Source organism: Oncorhynchus clarkii, chromosome 12 (assembly GCF_045791955.1).
Source record: "Oncorhynchus clarkii lewisi isolate Uvic-CL-2024 chromosome 12, UVic_Ocla_1.0, whole genome shotgun sequence".
Lineage (NCBI taxonomy): Eukaryota > Metazoa > Chordata > Actinopteri > Salmoniformes > Salmonidae > Oncorhynchus > Oncorhynchus clarkii.
Genome location: NC_092158.1, coordinates 64,840,608 through 64,859,480, shown reverse-complemented (window position 1 = coordinate 64,859,480; position 18,873 = coordinate 64,840,608). Strand labels below are relative to the sequence as shown.

Genomic DNA, 18,873 nt, shown 5'->3' with positions numbered 1-18,873 from the left:
TAGGTTGAGATGAGATGCAAGACGTTGTTCTCACACAGTCACACAGAGTATCCGAGCATGTGCACAGGTGTGCTTCACGCTGCTTCAAAGTGGTAGCTTCCAGATCAAAAGAGTGGAGAAAAGAGTCTCGCCTTCAGCGCTACTGGTAGTTGCGGAAATGTACCCAATACAACTCAGTGGAGGCTGCTGAGGGGAGGATGACTCATAATAATTTCCCGGAACGGAGCAAATGGAATGGCATCAAACACATGGAGACCATTCCACCCATTCCACTCCAGCCATTACCACGAACCCTTCCTCACCAATTAAGGTGACACCAACCTCCTGTGCCATAACTGTTTACTTTGTGCATCTACGTCATCTCGCTGAATCTACCTTTAAAACCTAACCTATGACCTGACCCATCGCCTTATGCTGCGTCAGAGAAATCGGAACCTCCTAGAAATTCCACTTGAATGACCCTCCAAGTCGGAATTACAAGTGGCAAACTCTGATAAAATGATGAAATGTTGTTTTTCCCAGAGTTGAGATGTTTCTCCGCTGATCTTTTACCCACTTTCAACCAAAAGATTACAACAAATACGTTTTTGACATACTGTCAATGTTAAGCAAGCTAACTGACAATATAATGAAGAATTGTTCAGACTTCAAAAGCACTTCAATACAATCATGTCGGACGACCCTATCCAAAATCAGGAAGGCCTGGAAAATTGTTAGACTCCAGCCACCTAAACTCAATGCTTTCTGTGGTGGTGAGGCAGCCAGCGGGAAAATACGGAGCTCAGGTGTTGGTAATGTTCTCCAGTTGCGCCGTGATTAGCTCAGTGTTCTGTCACTCATGGGGACACAACGTCACTGCCAAGGCTAAGGATAGAGTTTGAAAATTCAAGCCCCTTGGGTTCTGCCATAGAGTTACACTAGAAATGCCCATCCAAGAAGGCTCAAGGTCATTGGCCACTGATAAAAGGATGTCAAACTATGTTATATCTACAGTAGCATTGATTGGGCTGATCATGTCAAAATCATACCTTCAAAATCTTAGCTAGCAGTCATCATCATGAATTAAGTCGACAATCTACTGGCAAATATTTTTAATCCTTGTCATATGAAGAGAAATTATAGCTTAAATTTATCGGTGCTCATCGGCCATTGGATATAAACATTTACACAAGTTGGAAATTGCAAATTGAACAATGAGTAGCTTGGAAGGAGTCAGTGGCTAACTGCAAGCATTGCAAAGCAATCTCTAGCCTGCTATTCAGTGGAGTGGCTGTGTGGAACCAAATCTGGGATTAAGGGTCTCTTTTCCAAGTTTAAAATAATAAACATTCAACATTGGCCATGCTGTCAATGAAGCGTGATTTGTGCCTTGCTCAAAAGAACAGTTAACTCGGAACTGCAAAAACTTGACTTCAGTGGGTTCAGGAAAACTGGGACCTCGGGGGAAAAACAGCATATTGACTGTAGCTCTCGCACTGGACCACTGCTAATCTAACTTCCGGGATGCATACAAGGCCCTCCCCCGCCCTCCTTTCGGCAAATCTGACCACAACTCCATTTTGCTTCTCCCTTCCTTATAGGCATGAACTCAAACAGGAAGCACCCGTGCTAAGGACTATTCAACTGGTCTGACCAATCGGAATCCACGCTTCAAGATTGTTTCGATCACGCTGACTAGAACATGTTCTGGGTAGCTTCCTAGAATAATATTGACGTGTACACTGAGATGGTTACTGATTTCATCAAGAAGTGTGTAGGAGATGTTGTACACACAATGACTATTAAAAACTACCCTAACAAGAAAACATGGATAGATGGCAACATTCACGCAAAACTGAAAGCACGAAGCACCACATTTAACCATGGCAAGGTGACTGGGAATATAGCAGAATACAAACAGAGTAGTTGTTCCCTCCACAAGGCAACCAAACAGGTAAATCGTCAATATCGAGACAAAGTGGAGTCTCAATTCAACGGCTCAGACATGAGACGTATGTGGCAGTGTTTAGAGTCAATCACGGACTACAAAAAGGAAAAAAAACATGTAGCGGACACCGACGTCTTGCTGCCAGACAAGCTAAACATGTTCTTTGCCCGCTTTGAAGATAACACAGCGCCACCAACACGTCCGGCAAACAAGGACTGTGGGCTCTCCTTCTCTGTGGCTGACGTAAAACATTTAAACGTGTTAAGGCTCTAGGCCCAGGTGGTATCTCTAGCTGCATCCTCAGAACACTCGGGGCGGCAGGGTAGCCTAGTGATTAGAGCATTGGACTTGTAACCGGAAGGTTGCAAGTTCAAACCCCCGAGCTGACAAGGTACAAATCTGTCATTCTGCCCCTGAACAGGCAGTTAACCCACCTAGGCCGTCATTGAAAATAAGAATTTGTTCTTAACTGACTTGTCTGGTTAAATAAAGGTAAAATAAATCAAATAAAAAAAATTGCAGACCAATTGGCTGGTGTGTTTACGGACATATTCAATCTCTCCCTATCCCAATCTGCTGTCCCCACATGCTTCAAGATGGCCACCACTCTTCCTGTACCCAAGAATGCAAAGATAAATGAACTAAATGACTATCACTCTGTTGCACTCACTGCTTTGAGAGACTAGTCAAGGATCATATCACACCTAGACCCACTTCAATTTGCTTACTGCCTCAATAGACAAGAGGAATACCTATGTGAGAATGCTGTTCATTGACTATAGCTCAGCATTCAACACCATAGTACCCTCCAAGATCATCATTATGCTTGAGGCCCTGGGTCTCAACCCCGCCCTGTGCAATTGGGTCCTAGACTTCCCGATGGGCCGCCCCCAGGTGGTCAGTCGTCCTCAACACCAGGGCCCCACAGGGTGCGTTCTCAGCCCACTCCTTCACTTAGATTTGTGTGTTTTAGGTATTTGTTGTGGAATTGTTAGATATTACTTGTTAGATATTGCTGCATTGTAGGAAATAGAAGCACAAGCATTTCGCTACACTCACAATAACATCTGCTAACCATGTGTATGTGACCAATACATTTGATTTGATTCTATTGTTGATTTGAATTGTAAATCCGTAACTCTGGCCTTTTTCTAGAGCTATGAGCTGAAGATCACTGAATCGACCTTGTTTTTGTTTTTTTTTAGTTCCCAGTTGTCATGAAAGCACCATAAATCCAGAGAATGACAGACTTTGATGACAAAATTTGCCTGCAAGAAGGACCTCCGTGCCACATTCCTTTTCAGGTGAGCACAGCACAACAAGATGAGTCCAAATTTTTTTTGTAATAAGTTGTAATATGCAGGGAAGAAATGTACAGTTGAAGTCGGAGGTTTACATACACTTAGGTTGGAGTCATACAAACTAATTTTTCAAAACCTCCACAAATTTCTTGTTAACAAACTTAACAAACTATAGTTTGTTAAATGGTTAGTTGTTTAGGACATCTACATTGTGCATGACACAAGTCATTTTACATACACCAAATTGACTGTGCCTTCAAACAGCTTGAAAAATTCCTGAAAATGATGTCATAGCTTTAGAAGCTTCTGATAGGCTAATGTAAATCCTTTTAGTCAATTAGAGGTGTACCTGTGGATGTATTTCAAGGCCTACCTTCAAACTCATTGCTTCTTTGCTTGACATCTTTAGGAAAATCAAAACAAATGAGCCAATACTTCAGAAATGACATCCACAAGTCTGGTTCATCCTTGGGAGCAATTTCCAAATGCCTGAAGGTACCACGTTCATCTGTACAAATAATAGTACGCAAGTTTAAACACCATGGGATCACGCAGCTGTCATACCACTCAGGAAGGAGAAGCGTTCTGAGATGAATGACTTTGGTGCAAAAAGTGCAACTCAATCCCAGAACAACAGTAAAGGACCTTGGGAAGATGCTGGAGGAAACAGGTACAAAAGTATCTATATCCACAGTAAAACGAGTCCTATATCGACATAAACTGAAAGTCCGCCTAGCAAGGAAGAAGACACTGCTCAAAAACCGCCATAAGAAAGCCAGACTACGGTTTGCAACTGCACATGGGTACAAAGACCATACGTTTTGGAGAAATATCCTCTGGTCTGATGAAACAAAAATGGAACTCTTTGGCCATTATGACCATCGTTATATTTGGAGGAAAAAGGGGGAAGCTTGCAAGCCGAAGAACACCATCCCAACCGTGAAGCACGGGTGTTGCAGCGTCATGTTGTGGGGGTGCTTTGCTGCAGGAGGGACTGGTGCAAATGGGTCTTCCAAATGGACAATGACCCTAAGCATACTTCCAAAGTTGTGGCAAAATGGCTTAAGGACAACAAAGTCAACGTATTGGAGTGACCATCACAAAGCCCTGACCTCAATCCCATAGAAAATGTGTGGGCAGAACTGAACAGGCGTGTGCGAGCAAGGAGGCCTACAAACCTGACTCAGTTACACCAGCTCTGTCAGGAGGAATGGGCCAAAATTCACCCAACTAATTTTTTGGAAGCTTGTGGAAGGCTACCCAAAACATTTAACCCAAGTAAAACAATTTAAAGGCAATGCTACCAAATACTAATTTAGTGTATGTAAACTTCTGACCCACTGGGAATCTGATGAAAGAAGTAAAAGCTGAAATAAATCATTTTCTCTGCTGTTATTCTGACATTTCACATTCTTAAAATAAAGTGGTGATCCTAACTGACCTAAGACAGGGAATTTTTACTGGGATTAAATGTCAGGAATTGAAATGTATTTGGCTAAGGTGTATGTAAACTTCTGACTTCAACTGTATACTGTAGCTAAGAAAGTAGTAGTAAGTGTATGTTGTGTAGTAAGCTGTTAGTAGCCCATGTGTCTCACCCAAAGATTTTGATGAAGCCGGCTGCTTGGTCAGCTAACATTAGCTAGCTAACATAGCAACCATTTAAAACAAATGAAGCACATGTTTCTTGACAAACAGGGATACTACCTAATTATAGTCTGATAAAAGTATATTTTGGTTAGCAGTTGTCAAACAGATAAAACGGTATCCATAAACTAAAAAATAAACTAATTTTAGATAACTGGCTCTAAACTAATGTTAGATAACTAGATAACTGACTATCTAGCTAGAACTTAGCTTACTGTTCTGACTAGGTGGTGCATATGTAACCTATAGCATGTTTTTGAGAAATGTCACCTATTGAATATTGTAAGAGCTTTCATTGTCTGCTTATATGCCCCCGTTATTTGTCCTACATTTCTGACCTGATGTACAGGGAGAATAATGAAAGAACGGCCCATGTTCTGAATTCTGTTGTACATTTAAAAAGTGCTGAACAAATAGTTACAGTATATCGACAACTCACTCATTAATGTCTTAAACGAAATTATGGCTTGCCTCTTATCCCCTCATCATTCCCTTACGCAATAGTTTGTATATCTCAATTGTTATGTTGCTTATACAGGTCTATCTCATTGATATCTTATTCATCGTTTTAGGCAATGTTGGAATAATTTCATTGTTTTGCTTACTTTGTGTACTATAATGAGCTGATGATGTGCTTTTCTTGATGAGGAGAAGATACTATATAATGTTGTTGGGTCTGTAACCATGTTTGCCAGAGACAGTCTCTTCCCAATCAAATATTTGTTTTCAGCACAAAGTTCTGTAATAGCCCCAAGTAATTCCAGTTGATATTGTGAGGGATGTTTTGTTTGCGCAATGCACTGTCTGTGCGTCAGTATATTATCTACAAAAGTGGATTCTCATGATTGTATATTCCTTCCTTTTTAGACCAGATACAATGCATTTGGAAAGTATTCACTTCACTTTTTACACATTTTGTTACGTTACATCCTTATTCTAAAATTGACGAAATATTTTTTTTAATGACAAAGTGAAAGCTGTTTTAAAAAAAAACATTTTTGCTAATTTAGTATTAAACAGATATACCTTATATACTTAAGTACTCAGACCCTTTTCTATGAGACTCGAAATTGAGCTCGGGTGCATCCTGTTTCCATTGATCATCCTTGAGATGTTTCTCAAACTTTTAAAACACAAAACTCTAAAAACCTTAGAAGAAAGAGGAGAGGAAGAGACATGAGGAGAGGAAGAGGATGAGAGGGGAGAACAGGAAGTGAGATGAGGAAAGGAAGCGGGGAGATGAGAGGAAGAGAGGGGTGCAGGAATAGACACGAAGAGCTTATGTTAACATGATATCACAGCATTTATGTACACTCCACTTTACAAAGCTATGTTCTGTTTGTCATGCTTATTTAATGCCTTTTCACCAATAATTTAACATTCACTAATTTACAGTTTTTCCGGTTATTTCACCTACTTCTGCTTTAATTCAGGATGTCTCCCCACAGAGGGGCAAAGTATTTGGTTAAATGAATTACTTTATTATACGACACCTTGAAAATGGTTGCCTATACAGCACATAACAAAATAAATGTATGAGTTTCTTTTATAGCCTGTGTTCGATAGACAAAAACTTCAAGCCCAAGATGGGAAGATAAGACAAGAAGGAACTAAGGGTCGCTCAGCAATGAGGAAGTTATTCAAATTAACAGATGATACAGCAACCACAGACACACAGAGCCTATCACCTACCCATTTTTAATGGGGTTAGTTTGAAGTCTAATAATTGGCTGATGCACACACCTATTTTGCAAGTCCCAGGTAGAATACAAACTTTGCATGAGGCTCAACAATACACAGCTGACCAGCCATATCACCTCTTACTGTACTACAAACATCCTTCTGTCCTCTGTGAAGATGTCCAGCTCTCAAACAACCACCACTAACGGGGCGGTGGTCATCAACCATGTCTACCCCTATGGGAACGGGATGGGGGTTGCAGTGGTCGCATCTGCTCCTCACTGTCTGGGACAGACGGTCTCCTCAGTGCTGGGAAGTTTCCGGGCAGGGCATCCAAAAGCGCTGGGAGTAAGAATTTATGTTTTATATCATTTGAAAATTATTTTTCATTTTGGTTGAATGTATTGGAAGAAGAGAAAAAAAAATCCTGCTTTGTTTTTCTCTCACAGACCATACAGATCATGATTGGTTTGATAATGCTGTTAACAGGAATCGTGATGACTGCAGGGCCACAAGTAGACAAAATTGGAGTATTTAGTGGAATATTTGTCTGGGGATCTATCATTGTGAGTGAGCTGCTCTGTCTAATAATAATTTCTTGCATTTCCTGTCTGTCGTGATGCAAAGAAAACATCCTAATAATTGAATCATGTCATATTTTGAAAAGAAATGCATTAAAAACAATACAGTATGTGCATTTTTTACATGTTTTTATTAAATCTTTAATGTATAATGAATGACTTAACAAATGACTTTTATCAATGTATATGTACATGGCTAGGCCTGTGCCGTTTATACACTCATGCATTTCAGTTTCTGTTGACTTCTATGTGGGAGGAATTAAACTTGAATTTGAATTTTGGTCACACTGTAGTAATATGTTTGTCCCACCCTACTCCCTATATAGTACAGTAATTTTGTAGTGTACTATGTAGAGAATAGGGTGCCATTTGGTACGTGGACTTGTATAATATCTTCCTTGTTCCATCTCAGTATGTAGTTGCAGGCTCTCTAACTGTTGCTGCTGACAACAAACTGAACAAATGTCTGGTCAGTATCAACTATTTTTGCCTCAATAAAGTTTAGGCTTTTGATTTATAAAGTTCCACTCTTTTTCAAAACATAGAATCTACTTCACATATCGGCCCTCGTGTTGTTTTCATTCAACCTGTTTGTTCTCCTCCCACAACACAAGCAGTGGGTAGGCACTGGCGATTCAGCAACTGCAAATTGCCCCTTTAATAAAGACTTGCAATCATGATTGTCAACACACTGTATTTCATATTGCATTTCATTCTTCACAACCAATCATTCATTCCTATGTCCTCTTTCTGCTCTGTCCCTTAGGTAAAAGGCTCCCTTGGAATGAATGTTGTCGCCACGGTTACTGCTGTTACTGGCACCATTCTGCATTCTTTAGACAGTGCTGGGATCATCTTTTACCGCTACTACTGTGACTATCCACGCTATCCTTCATACGACACTCCATCCTATATCAACTACCCTCGATCCTATGTCTGTCAACAGTATTGGGTATATACCAAATGCTTATTCCTTTGGTCAGGAGATATTTGTAAATCGGTAAAGGGGAATTTATCATCTATAATCATATTACTAGACTATTGTACGTACTGTTTCATGTTTTTTATTAGTTTAAATTATACCCCATTTGTAGCATACATGTGACATCTCAAACATGCAAGAAATAGTGAATTAGATGCTATTGAGTTAAATTATACTTCTTGTTAGCCCACACTGAAATGGGAGTCAGAGTTTAATTGTACATAATTAATCCAAAATGGCGGTGTAGTCTAGTTCACTGCTGTTTCCTGTTCCTCTCTGTCTATAGGTCAGGTCCCAGGGAATATCAGGTGTTTTGGCTGTTTTCTCCATGCTGGAGTTCATAGTGTCCATCTGTGTCTCGTCATTCGCCTGCAGAGCTGTCTGCCAGTGCTGCCGTTCCACCCCTGAGGTGAGTCTTTGGACATAGATTTCTGTCAAAATGTTGTACAACATTTAGACAGAAATCTAGTTTCATATACAATGTGGTCCGAAATGATTGACACCCTTGATAAAAATGAGCAGAAATGACTGTTTAAAATACATCGTATGCACACAAAAATGTGTACTAATACAATTGCTCAGAGAAAGTTTTTGCTTAACAAGTTATATTTATTTTTCAAACAGGTATGGGTCAAAATGAATGACACAGCTGTTTTCAATACCTCACTGTGCAAGGATAACAGCACTGACACTTTTTCTAAAATGTTTTGTGATTTGGAGACCCCTTTGGGAGGGATCTTAGACCATTCATCCGTACAGAATCCTTCCAGATCATCGATATCCTTGGTCTGCGCTTATTTTATGCGGTTGTTTCCTGCTTAATGTATTCTTATTTCAACACCAGACCCACCACTGGTGTGTGTGGCGAAAGAGCTCTATGTTCATGTCATCTGATCAAATCACAGTGTTCAATCCAAGTGCTAATGCCGTTTAGTAAACTCCAGGCATTTACATTTGTTGGATGACATGAAAATAGCTCATTGAGCACACACACCAGTGGTGAGTTTGGCATCGAAATGAGAACGCAAGAGCAGAAAATAACACCATACATACTGTAAAATATGATGGTGGATCTTTAATGTATGGGGCTAATTTTCTTCCACTGGTCCTGGGCCCCTTGTTAAGGTCAAATGCATCATGAACTTTACCCAGTGTAAGAGCCAATTTGGGTGTATCTTATATAATGGTATTATTTGGGCAATTACACTCCCGACCACTAGGGGAAGAAAAATGGTGGTGGTAATCACACCAGGTGATCTATAAAGACACAGGTGTTTGAACATATGGCGTGTGTGTGGATGGTGGGAGAGCTCACGGTTCTTGCTGTTGTTAAGATAATTTCCTGCAAACACAGAGGCCATGAGCTCAAGCCTAGGAAGGCTTTCTGATTCGTGGGAGCAACTCTCTCGTTTCCCAGCATGAACGGAAGATGCACAGTACCAGCCAAAAGTTTGGACACACCAACTCATTTCATGGTTTTTCTATATTTTTACTATTTTCTACAATGTATTTAATAACACATATGGAATCATGTAATAACCAAAAAGTGTTAAACAAATCTAAATATATTTTATATTTAAGATTCTTCAAAGTAGCCACCCTTTGCCTTGATGACAGCTTTGCACGCCCGTGGCATTCTCTCATCCAGCTTCATGAGGTAGTCACCTGGAATGCATTTTAATTAACAAGTGTGCCTTGTTTAAAGTTAATTTGTGGAATTTCTTTCCTTCTTAATGTGTTTGAGCCAATCAGTTGTGTTGTGACAAGGTAGCTAAAAGACCAAGTCCATATTATGGCAAGAACAGCTCAAAAAAGAAAAGATAAACGACTGTCCAATTATTACCTTAAGACAATGTCAGTCAATGTGGAAAATGTCAAAAACTTTGAAAGTTTCTTCAAGTGCAGTCACAATCAAGCGCTATAATGAAACTGGCTCTCATGAGGACCGCTACAGGAAAGTTACCAGCCTCAGAAATTGCAGCCCAAATAAATGCTTCACAGAGTTCAGGTAACAGACACATCTCAACATCAACTGCTCAGTGGAGACTGCGTGAATCAAGTCTTCATGGTCCTATTGCTGCAAAGAAACCACTACTAAAGGACACCAATAAGAAGAAGAGACTTGCTTGGGCCGAGAAACATGAGCAACGGACATTAGACAGGTGGAAATCTGTCCTTTGGTCTGTCCTTTGGTCTGAGTCCAAATATTAGATTTTTGGTTCCAACCGCTGTGTCTTTGTGAGACACAGAGTAGGTAAACGGATGATCTCTGCATGTGTGATTCCCACCATGAAGCATGGAGGGGGTGTGATGGTGCTATTCTGGTGACACTGTCAGTGATTTATTTAGAATTCAAGGCACACTTAACCAGTATGGCTACCATAGCATTCTGCAGCAATACGCCATCCCATCTGGTTTGCTCTTAGTAGGACTATCATTTGTTTATCAACAGGACAATGATCCAACACACCTCCAGGCTGCGTAAGGGCTATTAGACCAAGAAGGAGAGTGATGGAGTGCTGCATCAGATGACCTGGCCTCCACAGTCACCCGACCTCACCCCAATTGAGATGGTTTGGGAGGAGTTAATCTGCAGAATGAAGGAAAAGTAGCCAACAAGTGCTCAGCATATGTGGGAACCTCTTCAAGATTGTTGGAAAAGCATTCCTGGTGAAGCTGGTTGAGAGTATGCCAAGAGTGTGCAATGTTGTCATCAAAGCAAATGGTGGCTACTTTGAAGAATCTAAAATCTAAAACAACTATTGATTTGTTTAACACTTTTTTGGTTACTACATGATTCCATTTGTGTTATTTCATAGTTTTGATGTCTTCACTATTATTCTACAATGTAGAAAATTGTCAAAGCCCTCCATCCTTGCCATTGCTGTGAAAGAGATTGGGGTATGTCGTTATCCCAGCTGTTGTAGCAACAGTTTTGGAGTAAACGGATATAGAAAGCATAAGGGGTCGTATATTAAGCTGGTCACCGAGAGGGTCGTGGCTGATGCGAAAGTTGTTGGAAACCTAACGTGACAAGAAGGGTCAGGTCTGGTCTGTGAGACATAAAACAGAACAGGAGAACTGGACAGACCTGTTGCCAAGATCTGGCTACTCCAAGCGGGTACAGAGGAACCTGGGAAGAACTCTGAACCACAGAAGAAGTGAAAGAGGATTCACTCACATTTCACTTTATTGGGTAATTGCTGTTCACCATTAGGGGCCGGTGTGTTGGAGCCAATTTGGGTGTAGCTTATGGTGTTATTTGGGCAATTACACTCCCGACCACTAGGGGCAGACAAATGGTGGTGGTAAACACACATCAGGTGATCTTTGGAGACACAGGTGTTTGAACTAATGGTGTGTGTGGATGGTGAGAGAGCTTACAGTTTCTCCCGCAATAAAATCCACACAAACTAATACAAGAAAATGCAATGAATTCCAAACAAGATACAAAGGATTACTACAGTCAAAATTAATTTATTCAAGGAAACCACTATTGCTAAGTGTGAGGAGCGTAAAGAGCTATGTCTATTTGCTACCAAACACTCACCTGGTGACATTGGCTCCTTAGAAATCTTACATTTTCTGAAACAAATTGTCATGACACCAGTACCAGGACATTTTAGAAAAAGGCTCAGTGTCGTTATCCTCACAAGGTGAGATATTGACAGGTATTGGAAACAGTGGTGTCAATCATTTTTACCACTATCTTTTCGAGAGAAAAAGCATCTCTTTCACTTTGCAATTGTATTAGTATAAAATAATATAATTTCTCCATTGTTTTGAGCATACATTATAGCTCAGTATTCATAATTCATCCCAAAGGTGTTTGATGGGGTTGAGGTCAGGGCTTTGTACAGGCCAGTCAAGTTCTTCCACACCGATCTCGACAAACGATTTCTGTATTGACTTCGCTTTGTGCACGGGGGCTTGTCTTGCTGAAACAGAAAAGGCCTTGCCCAAACTGTTCCCACAGAGTCGGAAGCAAAGAATCATCTAGCATGTCATTGTATGCTGTAGTTTTATCCTAGCCTGCCCCAAACCATGAAAAACAACCCCAGACCATTATTCCTCATCCACCAAACTTTACAGTGGGCACAATGCATTCGGGAAGGTACCGACCCTTAGCATTGTGCATGGTGAACTTAGGCTTGTGTGAGGCTGCTCGGCCATAGAAACCATTTCATGAAGCTCGCGACGAACAGTTCTTGTGCTGACATTTCTTCCAGAGCCAGTTTGGAACTCGTGGTTAGTGTTGCAACCGAAGACAGCACTTGGCTGGTATGGCCTACCACTTCGTGGCTGAGCCGTTGTTGCTCATAGACGTTTCTTCTTCACAATAGCAGCACTTACAGTTGATCGGCGAAGCTCTAGCAGGGCAGAAATTTGATGAACAGACTTGTTGAAAAGATGGCATCCTATGAGGGTGCCACATTGAAAGTCACTGAACTCTTCAGTAAGCCATTTTACTGCCTATGTTTGTCTATGGCGATTGCATGGCTGGGTGCTCGATTTTATACAACTGACAGCAACGGGTATGGCTGAAATAGCCGAATCCACTCATTTGAAGGGGTGTCCACATACACTCTATGTACAAAAGTATGTTCTGGCAACTGTAAGAGCACTGAGCAGTCATGACACCTGTATATTCAATAATGAATTACTAGAAATGTACTTAAAATTGACATGTCTGTCTTTTAGCAAGTGTTCATCATTGGGAATCAAATACCGGTACCTCATGGCAGCATGACTCCAAGCAACACACCTTACCCTCCTCAGATCAACTACGAGGTATGACATCTTTTGGAGGTTGAACTGCAGGGTCGCCATATCTAATAGGCTGATCGTTATCTAAAATTTGAATTAAAAAGATCTCACCAGTGTCCTAGTAACTGAGTTTCTGGAGTAATATTTTACATTTCCAATGCGAAAACTTTAATTTCAAATTGTGTAATCACCAAAACATTGGTCAGTGTATGAAATTCTGTGGGTCCGTACTTGGGAACATTAGAAAACGTTTGAGTTGAAGTTTAAGCATCGTCCAAATAAAATTGTTGAGGTAGTTGCACGTGATAGAACCAATGTGTATAAACCCTGTATGACTGACAGCGGTTGCTTTATTGAAGCCACGGCCAAGCCGTGGCTGTGCATCTTGGCACTCCTCCAATGTAAATCAAATTGTGTAAGGTATCGAAGTGCATTTATTAATGTCTACATTCGTTTTTGACATGTTTATTCTATTACAGACACCTTAATGCATACTTTCACATTATATTGTGTGAGCTAAACTTCAAAGCTCTCAATGGCTAATTACAATCCAGGGTTTATATACATCATTAGATAGAACACTTTCCATCAAAGTTACTAAAACGCAACTATTTTCAACTGAATGATTAGCCCCTGGTGATTTTTGCCATTTGTGACTTTATAATTTTAACCTAACCTAAGCTCTTGAGAACCCAGTCCATACAGCCATAGGGTTCTCGTTTTAACAATTGACCACAGCAGGGCCAACGTGTTAAACTTTCCCGATTCTCTGTCTAACTGTTAATAATCAATGCGTGCAAATACGGTTTTGGAAAATTCTACTTTCATATCACCCCAAAATGATTTTACAAATTCAAAAGACACACTTACTCTGCGCCATTTTAACACAGATTCCCACGGAGGTGTTTTGCATTGCACGTTCTGAGCTAATGGAAACTCGTAAGGAAACAAAGAAACATTGTGTTTTTTCCTTCCCTATATCTGTCTGTCCCCCAGCTCTGTTTCCCATTTTCACATTAATATTTGTGTGTCGTTTTGTTACCTGTGTGCTGACGCTGTTCCTGTCTTGTTCCTTGTCTGATCCTCATTAAATGTTTGACACCCTGTACCTGCTTCTCGGCTCCAGCGTCGGTCCTTACATTATTATCCCAATGCCCCAGGACACTGCCCTGTGTAGGGTGCCGTCTTTCGGATGGGACGTTAAATGGGTGTCCTGACTCTCTGAGGTCATTAAAGATCCCATGGCACTTATCGTAAGAGTAGGGGTGTTAACCCCGGTGTCCTGGCTAAATTCCCAATCTGTCCCTCAAACCATCACGGTCACCTAATAATCCCCAGTTTACAATTGGCTCATTAATCCCCCTCCTCTCCCCTGTAACTATTCCCCAGGTCGTTGCTGCAAATGAGAACGTGTTCTCAGTCAACTTACCTGGTACAATAACGGATAAATAAAAAATAAATAAAATAATTAAAATATTTATGTGGTACTGACTCAAAACTAAATGAGAAGTCACACAACTATATTTTTTTTAAATTATGATTTATTTTACCAGCATGCTCTACTGCATGTAGATTGGTGGTGGAGGATTTTTTTAAATATCTGTGTTTTTGCATGTACATTGACTGATTGATTGATTCATCTTGTGCTACACAAAGATAAATAACATAACACATTTCTAATCTAATCCAATCACTTAGTTTTTTTTGCTCCCATTACTGAAATGGTTGTTCCAGTTTTTTAAATGGCTTAGGTTGTCTCTCTAACCCTGGCAGCAGTTATTCATTTAGGTTGCAGGTGATTAAAACTTTAAACTGTTGGATATTGTAACTCTGTAATGTCACATTGCAAGCCATCATAATCTGATTAGGAGGTAGGGTGGCAAATATCTGGTAAATTTCCCAGGTTTTCCTGGAATCTGGGAATTTTGGGAATGTTACTGGAAATTTGCAACATTAGTAGTGGCCTGATGTGGCCTGTAAACCATGCATTTGAAATAGGGTAAAGCTAGACCTCAAAATAAGGCCTTATGTATTTTCATGGTTTAAATATAATGATAACATTTGCCTAGCAACTCACTTGGTGAAGGCCACAGGAGTGAAAATTTAAAATTTAACGACCACATCTTTGTCACTGACAAATACAGTTATGGGTGGTCACTCCACAATTCAATTGAAAGGGCACACTGGTAAGGTTTAGTGGGGGGGCTACTCAGAATTTTCAAGTTGATATAACTCAAATCTGGATCCACTACAGACAACAAAATCAACAAGTATCTGTACTCTGGCATAAGTGCCACAGGTTTCTTTAAAATAAATAGTAATGAGAGCACATTGGGGTTTCCAGTTTGTACAGTTTGTGTGTTACACAAAAAAACCTCAGTGGAAATGTGCGGTAAAACAGAAAACAGTAAGTGTATCTTTTGTATTTCTACATTGTTTTTGGATGATAATTAAGCTGAGTGTTCACGGTATCTAAAACCGCAGCGCAATCGAGAATCAATTGTTTGTAGATAGAGCATTTTACACTTGAGAAAATCACCTCAGCTATTCAAAAGGGACATGGAATGACTCCAATGTACAGAATTATTTTATTCATTTAACCTTTATTTAACTAGGCAAGTCAGTTAAGAACAAATTCTTATTTACAATGATGGCCTACACCGGCCAAACCCAGACGATGCAATTGTGCGCCGCCCTATGGGACTACCAATCACGGCCAGTTGTGATACAGCTGGATGCGATCCAAGGTGTCTGTAGTCTAACACTGCGACACAGTGCCACTACTTCCCCCCGTTTGCAAGAGGTGACATCCCAAAAAGCACCCAAAAATTTTACAACACAAATGGCTCCTATCCTCCCACGTCATGCTAACTGGCTACCAGATGGCACTGCAGTGGATAGCAGACATTTTACGGGCTACTGATCAATTCTGCTATTTTGTGTGTTTTATTTTTTTACATTGAAGGTAACTTTTGCTGTGCATAATGTCTCCGTCATCATTTCCTATGACCGAAAACAGCTTCTGGACATCAGTACAGAGATCACTAACCTCGAATTGGATGGCAATTCTTCTTCAACAAGTCGGCAGCTCTGGACATTCTGCTTACTCCAGACCAGGCCCTGGGACTGACCATAACTCTATCCTTCTGATTCCTGCTTACAAGCTAAAACTCAAACAGGAAGTACCAGTGACAAGCTTAATATGAAAGTGGTTTGATGAAGCGGAAGCTAAGTTACAAGACGATTTTGCTAGCACAGACTGGAATATGTTCCGGAATTTATCGATAACATTGACAAGTTTATCACATCAGTCTTCATTAACAAGTGCATTGACAAGGTTGTCTCCACAGTGACTGTACGTACATATACCAACCAGAAGCCATGGATTACAGGCAACATCCATACTGAGCTAAAGGCTAGAGCTACCACTTTCAAGGAGCGGGACACTAATCCGGGCGCTTTTAAGAAATCCCGCTACCTCCTCCTCAAGTCATCAAACAGGCAAACCATCAATACAGGACGGAGATTGAATCTTACTACGCTCTGCAGGGCTTGCAAACTATCATGGGCTACAAAGGGAAACCCAGCCACAAGCTGCCCAGTGACGCAAGCCTACCAGATTAGCTAAATGCCTTCTATGCTCGCTTCAAGTCAAGAAACACTGAGCCATGCATGAGAGCACCGGCTATTCCGGACTACTGTGTAAGGCATTTTTAAACAGGTTAACATTCAAAGACGGATTCACAGACGGATTACCAGGGTGCATACTCAGAGAATGTGCTGGCCAGCTGGCAAATGTCTTCAAATACATTTTCAACCTCTCCCTGACTCAGTCAGTAATACCTACATACCTTGATGCAGACCACCATAGTCCATGTACCCAAGAACGCCAAGCTAACCTGTCTAAATGACTGTTGCCCCTTAGCACTCATATCTGTAGCCATGAAAGGCTTTGAAAAGCGGGCCATGTCTCAAATCAACACCATCATCCCAGACACCCTGGACCCACTCCAATTTGTATACCGTCCCAACAGATGCCGCAATCTCTATTCAACACCATTGTGAACTCCAATCTCAGGTCCCTGGTACTGAACACTTCCCTCTGCAACTGGATCCTGGACTTCCAGACGGGCCGCCCCAGGTGGTGAGGGTAGTGAACAACACATCCACCATGCTTACTCTCAACACGGGGGCCCCTCAGGGGTGTGTGCTTAGTCCCCTCCTGTACTCCCTGTTCACCCACAACTGAGTGGCCACACACAACTCCAACACCATTATCACGTTTGCTGATGACACCGGTGGTAGGCCTGATAACTGACAACGAGGAAACGGCCTATAAGGAGAATAGCAGTGACCTGGCAGGACCTCTGTACCAGGCGGTGGTAGAAGAAGGCCTTAAACATATTCAGACTGCAGCCACCCAGGTCATAAACTGTTCTCTCTGTTACCACATGGCAAGCCGTACAGATGCACCATGTCTGGAACCAACAGGACCCTGAACGGCTTCAACCCCCAATCCATAAGACTGCTAAATAGTTAACCAAATAGCTACCCGAACTATTGGCATTGACCCCCTTTTTCACAAACTCTTTTGACTCATCACATACGCTGCTACTACTGCTTATTATCTATTGTGTTGCCTAGTTACTTTACCCCTACCTATATGCACATATGTACCTCAAACCCCTGAACATCGACTCTGTGCAGGGTACTGGTACCCTGTGTATATAGCCATGTCATCATTACTCATTCCTAGTTTTTTTATTTGAAATAATAATATTTATTTTTCTCTCTGCGTTGTTGGGAAGGCCCCGTAAATAAGCATTTCACTGTTAGTCTACACCTGTTGTTTACGAAGCATGTATCAAATCAAATTAGATTTGATTCTGTCCATAACACTAAAAATAAATATTATGAGAGTGAAATGTAAATATTTTTTACACAACTTAAACTAAATAAAAACTAACAATAAAGGTCTGAAAATGAACTGAAACTAAATTGAAAATAAACATTAGCGATGTAATATAATTGCAAGGATGTGATGATCATGCAATATTGACACTCTACAGGCTCAACCCAGTAAGTAATCAGTTTAAGTCATAGATACTGAGCATGTGTACTGTAGCTTTTTTGTTAACATCTCTTTATTGTAGAATTTCTATCATAGCATGCAACCCAAATGGCATCCTAATCCCTGTATGGTGCACTGCTTTGGCCCAGTATACTATATAGGGTATATGGTGCAGGCTTTGATCAAAAGTAAAGCACTATATATTGGGAATAGGGTGCCATTTGGGACCTAACTATAGTTAAGGTCATATATGTCCTGTGTTGTTTTCATTACAGACTGGGAACTACCCAAATGGTCCTGTGGGAGACGGTATGGGTACAGGGTTTCAAAAGAATCCCCTGCCTCCTCAATACACTGCTGTCATCCCTTGAGAATTGGGCCTCCGTGAATACATTGTTCTTTTTTTTGTTGAAATTGTGTTCTCTAGGCCTATTTTTCTGATTCAAGCCAGGCAACGGTTAGCACCACATTACTGATCTGAATAATTTGACAGTTAAATATTGATAATGTATTGTAATGCAATGTTTCAGTATAATGTTTAGGTTACTTTAGGTTACTCACCACCACCGGTAGAGGAGACAACCTCTTGGTATGATCAAGTGGTTTATAACTTAATGTTTTGTCATTTCTATCTTTCTTTAATTGATATAATTTAATCATAATTTCTTATATAAAAGTATAGCTGATTTATCAACTAAATTCAACCACTGCTATATGACAGAATATGATGATGCATCATTTTTAATAACACACAAATGCATGTTTAACTTAATGTATTGAAACAATAAAACTGACAGAATTATTATTTTTTAGTTTGAAGTCACTTTTATCTTCTATACAATGTAATTAATGACATTCATATTTCGGGTAAATATTGATCTTTAAACTAATGCTACACCTAAATAAATGTGTATTTT

At 40.5% G+C, this 18,873-nt stretch overlaps 1 protein-coding gene across 1 annotated transcript; it reads left to right on the top strand.

Moving 5' to 3' along the window:
* The first annotated feature begins 6,654 nt into the window (after window positions 1–6,654).
* Window positions 6,655–18,486, top strand: LOC139422131 (membrane-spanning 4-domains subfamily A member 4A-like). The gene is made up of 7 exons (XM_071173282.1): window positions 6,655–6,903; window positions 7,005–7,121; window positions 7,549–7,605; window positions 7,903–8,088; window positions 8,405–8,527; window positions 12,820–12,909; window positions 18,232–18,486. Exons 1-7 carry the CDS (start codon window positions 6,655–6,657, stop codon window positions 18,325–18,327), a joined length of 918 nt encoding a protein of 305 aa, XP_071029383.1. The 3' UTR covers window positions 18,328–18,486.
* The last annotated feature ends 387 nt before the right edge of the window (window positions 18,487–18,873 follow it).

Coding starts and splice junctions, on each gene's coding strand:
- LOC139422131 (XM_071173282.1), top strand. CDS start 6,655: ATGAGGCTCAACAATACACAGCTGACCAGCCATATCACCTCTTACTGT. Junction 6,904..7,004: donor GGCATCCAAAAGCGCTGGGA/GTAAGAATTTAT, acceptor TTTCTCTCACAG/ACCATACAGATCATGATTGG. Junction 12,910..18,231: donor CTCCTCAGATCAACTACGAG/GTATGACATCTT, acceptor TTTTCATTACAG/ACTGGGAACTACCCAAATGG.